The sequence below is a fragment of the Panthera uncia genome, chromosome B4, assembly GCF_023721935.1.
Source record: "Panthera uncia isolate 11264 chromosome B4, Puncia_PCG_1.0, whole genome shotgun sequence".
NCBI lineage: Eukaryota > Metazoa > Chordata > Mammalia > Carnivora > Felidae > Panthera > Panthera uncia.
The window spans coordinates 79,429,249-79,438,426 of record NC_064809.1 but is presented as its reverse complement, the minus strand read 5'-3'; the positions used below and the strand labels follow the sequence as shown (position 1 = coordinate 79,438,426).

General features: G+C 35.0%; 2 protein-coding genes across 2 annotated transcripts; one reads left to right on the top strand and one right to left on the bottom strand.

Annotated features, from left to right (window-relative positions):
• The first annotated feature begins 274 nt into the window (after positions 1–274).
• LOC125920422 (olfactory receptor 6C70-like) lies at positions 275–1,271 on the top strand. Its single transcript, XM_049627621.1, is given in 2 exon segments — positions 275–1,091; positions 1,094–1,271. Coding segments are annotated over 2 exon segments (933 nt in total). The 5' UTR covers positions 275–301; the 3' UTR covers positions 1,237–1,271.
• Positions 1,272–8,169: 6,898 nt separating this feature from the next.
• On the bottom strand, positions 8,170–9,178 carry LOC125919180 (olfactory receptor 6C76-like). The gene has a single exon (XM_049625688.1). The coding sequence runs from the start codon at positions 9,176–9,178 to the stop codon at positions 8,243–8,245; it is 936 nt and encodes a 311-aa protein (XP_049481645.1). The 3' UTR covers positions 8,170–8,242.

Genomic DNA, 9,178 nt, shown 5'->3' with positions numbered 1-9,178 from the left:
CTGAGTTGGAAGTTTGTAAGTAAGGGCAAAAAAGTATTATGGATTTTGCAGGTCAATTTTCAAAACCGAGTTGACTTCTATAGTGCTTTTTAAAAATAGTTTCTGTTGCATGGTTCTAGATTGTATCTTTAGCCTCTTAGAGTTTTACCTCATAAGTGGGTATATTTGTGAATATGGAACCTTTTATATATCATTGTCTACGTATAAAGCTAGATAGTATAAAGCTACATATAAAACTCAGATAGTTTCTTATTATTGTACCTTTTTATTTCTAGAATTTGTTTGACATCACAAAAGAGAAATGAAGCACCATACAAAACAGATAAGGTTTATCCTTCTGGGACTGACAGATTATTCTCAGTTAAAGATTGTAATTTTTTTATTTCTACTTCTAAATTACATGTTGAGTATGATAGGAAACTTAACCATCATTGCCCTCATGCTACTGGATTCTCATCTCAAGACCCCAATGTATTTCTTCCTACGTAATTTCTCTTTCCTGGAAATTTCATTCACAAGTGCTTGTTTCCCCAGATTCCTAATCACCATTGTAACCAGAGAAAAGACCATTTCCTATAATGATTGTATATCTCAGTTATTTTTCTACATATTATTGGGGATTATAGAATTTTTCCTTCTGGCAGCTATGTCCTATGACTGCTATGTTACCATCTGTAAACCTTTGCATTATACATCTATCATGAACAGCAGAATTTGTCATCAGCTTGTACTCAGTTCTTGGGTAACTGAATTCCTGGTCATTTTCCCTCCACTGATCTTAATTCTTAACCTGGATTTCTGTGCCTCAAACATCATTGATCATTTCATTTGTGACATTTCTCCTGTCCTGCAACTTTCTTGCTCAGACACACATTTACTAGAACTGATTGCTTTTTTCTTAGCTGTGATGATCCTCATTGTCACATTGTTCTTAGTAATCCTTTCTTACTCTTATATCATCAAGAAAATTCTAAAATTCCCTTCAATTAAGCAAAAGAAAAAAGCCCTTTCTACCTGCTCTTCTCACATGATTATTGTATCCATCAGTTATGGTAGTTGTATATTTATGTACATAAAGCCATCTGCAAATGAGTTACTTCAAGCAAAGGAGTAGCTGTGCTCAATACTTCAGTTACCCCTTTGTTGAATCCATTCATTTATACTCTGAGAAACAAGTAAGTTAAACAAACCTTCAGAGACATATTTAGAAAGATACTCTCTGCTTCAGACAAGTAATACTGTTTTTGAAATAATTAATATGAAAACATAAAAAAAACAGTGAACAAAAACTGTTTAGACACTTCTAGTTTAAGAAATGATCTTTTGGCACAAAAACAGACACTCAGATCAATGGAACAGAATAGAGAATAGAGAATAGAGAACCTTTCTTCCCCCTACCCACACCCCCATGTTCATTTGTTTCTTAAATTATACATATGAGTGAAATCATATGGTATTTGTCTTTCTCTGACAGACTTATTTTGCTTAGTATAATACTCTCTAGGTCCATCCACATTGTTGCAAATGGCAAGTTTTCATTCTTTTTTATGGCTGAGTAATATTCCATTGTACATATATACCACAGCTTCCTTATCCATTCTTCAGCTGTTGGACATTGGGCTGTCTACATAATTTGGCTATGTTGATAATGCTGCTATAAACAAACATCAGGGTGCATATATCCTCTTGAATTAGTATTTTTGTATCCTTAAGAAACCATTATTCTAGAATTATGGAGAAGCTTAAAAAAGAGTATATGTTATTGAGCTTTTATAGATCTTTTCTATAATCTGACTTCTCCTTGCTAGTACACATTAAAAGTAATTATAACTCAAGCAGAACAGTTTAGTACCTAAACCATGTAGTTTTGAATACTGGCTCAGCTACCTGAAAACTGATTCTTTAAGATATGTGTATGAGACAGTTTCCCTGTTGGCTTTGCAACAGAAGTATTCTTCAGGGGCTAACTTGATATAATTATACTTGACTCTATACGATAGAGAATTATTGATCAGTGCCCTTCACAATTATGTTAAAACCTATGAGCTAGTCATAAATAAAGTAACGATGATGTCTGTAATTTAAATTCTCTTTAATTAATAAGGAATTAACAGGCATGTCTGAATAAGAGGGAGATGTTATAGCTGCTTAATTGTAGTATGGAGATCATGCACCTTAGTTTTCTCCAGTCTGTGGAATTCCTAAGTCTTTCCTTGTTTTTCATGACCTTAATGTATTTAAAGAGTACTGATCAGGTATTTGGTAGAAAGCCTGCCAATTTGGTTTGTCTAATGTTTTCTCATGTTTATATTGAGGCTGTACATTTTTGTGGAGAATGCCATGGAGGTGGTATCCCCTTTTTAGGGTATTGTATCAGGGAGTATATGATATCTACATCTTATTACTGATGTTAAATTTGTCAACTTGGTTAATGAGTGTCTTCCAGTTCTTTCTATCATAAAGTTCTCCTTTGAAATTATTAAGTATTTTTGTGAAGAAACTTTGATATGTGTTGCTGTGGTTGTAAATTGTGGCAGAGGGACAACATTCTATAATTTTATGATTAATTCTCAGTCTTTTAGTGGGCCTGTGTTCTTTGGCCTTCGTAAGTGTTTCTCATAAAAATCTTTTCCCTTGGAGTACAGGCCTTTGTGTGAAGAATATTCTGGGATTATTTCAGAATAGTTACTCTTCCCTATCCTTGCCTGAGTCGGGGAGATCTTGGTTTTTCAGCTTGAAAAACTGGTGGGATTAGTTGGAGGCAAAACCTAAACAAATGTGGGGACCCCCTTTCACAATGATCTTCAGTATCTTCTAATTCTCATGGTGGTAAACACTCCATCTCCAGCAATTTGCCAAAATGACTATAAGTAGAACCATTACCTACATACAGTTCCAGTGATTTATATTCCATGAAAGTAGATCTCAACTGTGACTCTGGACTTTCCAGTCTCTTCAGATTTCAGGGTGTTGTTTCTGTGCAATTTCACTTCTAAAATGGGTAAAGTTCAAGTAAGTTATTGACTTTGATAAAGCAGAAGTGATGACTTTCAAATGCTAAGTGATGGAACTGAAGCCGGAAGTCCATAGGGTTTTCTATAAAGGTGCTTATGTTGTCTGCATAAATAAAGTCAGTTTTGCTTCTTCCTATTTAATATGAATACTTTCTTCCTTCCTTTATTTTACTTTATTACATAAATTAGAATCTACAGTACAATATTTAGTAGATGTAGCAAGAGTGACCATCTTGATCTTACTCATTTTCTTAGGATGAGATCATTCAGACTTTCATAATGAAGTAGTATGTTAGCTATAGTATTTCTTTCCTTTTTCTTTTGTTTTTTACTATATTTTGGATGTCCTTTGGTATCGTAGACTCTGGGTCTAGAGTTCTTTCTTGTCTAGCAAGAAAGTGGGATGCAGGATTAAAATCAGGGAGATGGCTAATGTCCAAGAGAAGACAAGAGCCCAGATTAAGGGTCTTTGCTCTGTTTTTATTATCAGAAGGTTTACAAAACATGGTGATAGATATGCACAAAGAGACAATGAGACTGTAAACATTAACTCATGGATGTGAAGAAAAGGGGGTTTTGAAGAAATGTGGGGTTAGGGATTTGGGTAAAACAAAATCCTGGCGCCGGGTAGATGGTTGTTAAGGGCAGACATGAGGCTCTGCCTCTGTTTACCTTAAATGGCCTAGGGGATGGGGGGGGGACAAAACAGAAGAGACTCATAAATATGGAGAACAAACTGGAGGGGTTGTGGGAGGGTGATGGGCTAAATGGGTAAGGGGCACTAAGGAATCTACTCCTGATATCATTGTTGCACTATATGCTAACTAATTTGGTTGTAAATTAAAAAAAAATAATAATAAAACAAGATAAATTAAAAAAAGAAAACAAAACATGCTGCCTCAGGGTCAACAAGGCACCTTTCTTTTGCTAATAAGTGCCACTCCATGCAACTTCACCCTGCTGTGGTCTATAGCCCTGTTTACCTGTTTACCTAATTTGGTCCTTCTTTCCTGTGAAAACAGCTTTCAGCTATAGTACTAAATTGGGGGGTGTTTCCGCCCTGAATACCTCATCTCCTTTACCTCATATATCTTTGTTCTATTTTGGGGCCTTTGCCCCGCCCTCTCTATACCTATTTACCTAATCTTGTTTTCCCAAACTTGGGTGTGAGCATTCTATGGTTTTGTAATTCTTTATGCCTTGATAACCCCATCAGTGCAGGCTCAGGGAATTCCTAAGCTTGTTCCCCACAGTTTGGTATTTGTCATTCATTAGATATACTTGCTGAGAGGTTTTTTTTTTTTTGCTGTTGTTGTTGTTTTTTTTGTTTTTACATTGTAATATTTAAGGTGTACATTGTAATGATTCAACACTTATATACAACACCCAGTGCTCATCACAACAAATACACTCTAAGAGTTTTTATTAGATATGCATACTGACCATTTCAGTTGTTCTTCTGCAACTATTGAGAAAAATTCCACTTGACCAGAATTAAACTTTTTCTATATTGCTAGGCTTATTTGCCATTTATTTTTAAATATTTACAACTTACTCATGTATGAGATTAGTTATCTATAATGTCTATTTTCTGATTTTGCTCTTAGGATAAGGATAATTTTATTTTCATAGGATGAGTTGGAAAGTATTCCCTACTCTAATATATCCTGGGGGAGCAGTGTGTAATTATTAGTATTGCTTCCTTAAATATTTTTTGGAAATTACTGGTGAATAAGGAATTTTCTTTATGGAATATTTCTTTTCTTTCTTAATGTTTATTTATTTTTGAGAGAGAGAGCATGAGCAGGGGAGGAGCAGACAGAGAGGGAGACACAGAATCTGAAGTGGGCTCCAGGCTCTGAGCTGTCAGCACAAAACCTGACACAGGGCTTGAACTACAAGATCATGACCTGAGCCGAAGTCGGTCACTTAACCTACCGAGCCACTCAGATGCCCCATCTTTGTGGAATATTTCTTAATTATAAGTTCAATTTCTACAACAGATATAGACCTATCATATCTTTTTTTTTTCCCCCTTGACTGACATTTTATTGTTCTTGTCTTTCAAGGGATTTTCCATTTCTTTTATATTTTTTAATTAGTTGACCTAAATTTGTTCAAAAATCTCCATGTTATTGTTCACTAAGAATGTCTGATACTGGTCTTCTCTGATACTGATCTTCTCTGATACTGGTAATTTGTATCTTTTCTGTGTTTTTCATCTTCAATCTGCCTATAAATTTATCAATTTTGATGATATTTTTTGGAAATCATATTTAGTTTTATTGATATTTTCTTATTGTTTTGTTTTCTATTTCACTGATTTTCACATTGATCTTTATTATTCCCTTTCATCTGGCTACTCTGAATTTTCTCTACTATTTTGATAGTTGATTGAAATGGATACTGGGGTTATTGATCTGAGAATTTTGTTCTTTTTTTTCTTTAATGTTTATTTTTGAGAGAGAGAGAGAGAGAGAGAACAAGCAGGGGAGGAGCAGAGAGAGAGGGAGACACAGAATCTGAAACAGGCTCCAGGGTCTGAGCTGTCAGCACAGAGCCTAACGTGGGGCTCGAACTCACAAACCGTGAGATCATGACCTGAGCCAAAGCCGGATGTTCAACTGACTGAGCCACCCAGGCGCCTCATGTTCTTTTCTAATTTTAGAGTCTTAAGTTTCTTTTTAAGTTATGCTTTACCTGCATCCCACAAATTTTGTTATAATTTTGTTTACATGGCATTTTATTTTTTCTTTGATTTCCTTCAACCCATGGGTCATATATGTGTTATTCAGTTTCCAAATAATAGTGGGTTTTCCAGATATCTTACCATAATTGATTTCTAAGTTAATTACATAGTGTTCAGTAAACATACTCTGCATGACTTGAATATTGTAAACTTATTATGACTTTTTTGTCACTCAGATTATGATCTATTATGGTAATGTTTTGTGTAATACTGGAAAGAATATTCTGTTGATGTTGGATGGAACATTCTGAATATGTCAATTTGGTCAATTTCATTGATAAGGTTGTTCAAGATTTCCATAACCTTCAACCTTTTCTATCAATTACTGAGTGTGTAGAAACTTCTGACTGTAATTGTGAATTTGAGTGCTACAGTGTTAAATCAGCTGCATTTGTCAAACTATGGCTGATTTGCAAACTTAAATTAGTTATGGAGATGAGTTTGGTAAAAATTGGTGAAATCATTCTGTGAAAATCAATTGGTTACATAGAATTTCCAATGAAGTTCATTGTATGTTTCATTATTATTTGTAAATTATATTAGTAAAATTTATAATATGCCTGTGTATTTTTTTCTGATAATTTGTTTTAAATACAAACACACTAGTTCTCTCTCTGCCTGTATGCATTGAATGATTTGGACTTTATTGAGCACCACACTGATTGAGTCATATCTGCATCAATAGATGCAAATTAAGTATTTAGATTTACATAGAATCCAACTCCAAAGCAACAACTGAAAAATGAAAAGCTTTGTAAAACAAAGAGGGAAACAAGAACATAATTCTGGAATAGCTGGATAATTCACATTTCTGATGCCTAAGAAGAGAGTACACTGTACTTTCCAATTCTAATTAAAGTTACTATCAAATTGATAAAACAGTTTTTACCAGCAGATGTAGTAAATGTTTTTGTTGAGACACAATTGTAAATATTATACAGATGTTTTAGACATTCATGCTTTCAGGTAGAATTTAGCTTTCAACTGTTTTTGATTATGTGTAACTCTGTTTCTATAAACACTTATTAGAAGAACTCATTCTTTTTACGGTGAGAAAAGGGAACTCAAGCATTGAAAATTCAAATAAACAGTGAGGAAAAGTGTTCTGATGGTAAGTTAAATGATTTCATGTGTTCATGCATTGCTTGAGGAAGAAGAGAGGAAAGAAGCAGATAGACAAATATTAATTTTTCTTAAAATATAGAGCAATAATTACAAATTTCTTATAGGAAAGATTTATTGTGTAAGGTTTGGATGGTGCAAACATGCTTAAATCCATATCCTTCAATGTCTGCAAAAATTCTGAAAGAAAGGTTTTTATATTTTTTATTTTTAAATTATTTTTAAATTATTATTTTTTAATGTCTATTTTTGAGAGAGAGAGAGAGAGAGCACAAGCAGGGGAGGGGCAGAGAGACAGGGAGACACAGCATCTAAAGCAGGCTTCAGGCTCTGAACTGTCATCACAGAGCCTGATGCAGGGTTCGAGCCCACAAACTGTGAGATCATGACCTGAACTGAAGTCGGATGCCACCCAGGTACCCCTATATTTTTCATTTTTAAAAGAATGAAAGCATATGAACACTGGAAAACATTTTGGGGTACCATCATTGTACCAGAAGTTTTGAGAACTACCTGAGAGAAAGAAAGCATATGGTTTAATTTCCAAAAAAACAAAACAAAAGAGAGGACATTGGATCATAGGAAACCAAAGGCATACCTGACTCTTTCTAAGAGAGCCTCAGATAAGCTCCAGACTCAGCATTAGTAAATTAAAAGAACATAATGGGCTGTGTAACAATCATCAGGGTAGTTCATTCAAGATGCTTTGTGGTGAAAATATTGAGATCTTACAGAAATGGTAATGCCATACTTCTAATAACTTTCAAATTTAGTCCAAAAAGGACATTATCAATGCTTATGCACTGGGAGAAATAACTTTTTAGAATTGCTTAGGGGTGCCTGGGTGGCTCCGTCTGTTAAACATCCGACTGCTGACTTTGGCTCGGGTCATGATCTCAAGGTTGGTCGAGCCCCATGTCAGGCTCTGTGCTGACAGCAGGAAGCCTGCTTGGGATTCTCTGTCTCCCTCTCTCTCTGACCCACCCCCACTCACGCTCATGTGCATGCATTATCTCTCTCTCTCTCTCTCTCAAAGGAAAAAAGAATTGCTTAGAATTTTATTTAGCATCTGTTTGGTGTGCAAAGAGAAAGTTCTTCAATGATTAAAACTAAATATTGGCATTGTTAAATGCTATTTGCATTCATGTGACATCAAATCACTCATCCTCAGAAAATTTTCAGGGCATGTAAATGTAAAAAGATAGTCGAACCACGTAAGGTCAAAATAGGATAAATGGAGAACAAAAGCTGAAGGAAAGGAAGTTGAATATTGTAGTGGGTGGAGAAACGTAACAATGTTAATATTGTGTTAGTCATAAGATTCCATTTAAAGTTCAAGTCATGAATATCTTAATGATTAAGATTTATTTGAGAAGCATTTGTTGACTAAGTTCTTGAAGGACTGCTTTACCTGCTGGTTCCTTAGGGAGTAAATAAAAGGATTTAGCATTGGGGCAACAGAAGTATTGAGCACTGCTATACCCTTGGTCAAAGCCACTCCTTCTTTTGCTGAAGTTTTGATGTACATGAAAATGCAACTTCCATAAGAAATGGAAACTACAATCATGTGTGAGGAACAAGTGGAAAAGGCCTTTTTCCTTTGCTCAGGCGAGGGGATTCTCAGAATTGTTTTAAGGATGAATACATAGGAAAGAATCACTAATATTAACGTCACCATGAGTGTGAATACTGCTAGGAAGAATCCCAGGAGCTCTAGGAATGCAGTGTCCGTGCAGGAGATCAACAGCATAGGAGAAGAGTCACAGGTGAAATGGTCAATGATGTTGGAGTCACAGAAATCCAGTTGAAGTCCCATCATGACAGGTGGAAAGATAATGAGAAATCCAGCCAGCCAAGAGCTAATTACAAGCTGGTTGCAAATTCTGCTGTTCATTATTGTTGTGTAATGCAATGGCTTACAGATAGCTATATACCGATCATAAGACATAGCAGTCAGAAGAAAAAATTCTGTCGAGCCAAGGAGTATAAAGAAAAACACCTGGACCATGCAAGAATTATAAGAAATAGTCATATCCCCTGTTATAATGCTGGCCAGAAATCTAGGAATGCAAACTGTTGTGAATGCGATTTCTAGAAAAGAGAAATTCCTAAGAAAGAAATACATCGGAGTTTTAAGGTGAGGATCTATCAGAGTGAGGGTGATAATTGTCAGGTTTCCAGTTATACTCAGTATATATGTGAAAAATAGAAATAGAAAAATCAAAACATTTAGCTTTGGGTCATTTGTTAATCCAAGAAGAATGAAGTCTTTTACAGATGTTTGATTTTTCAT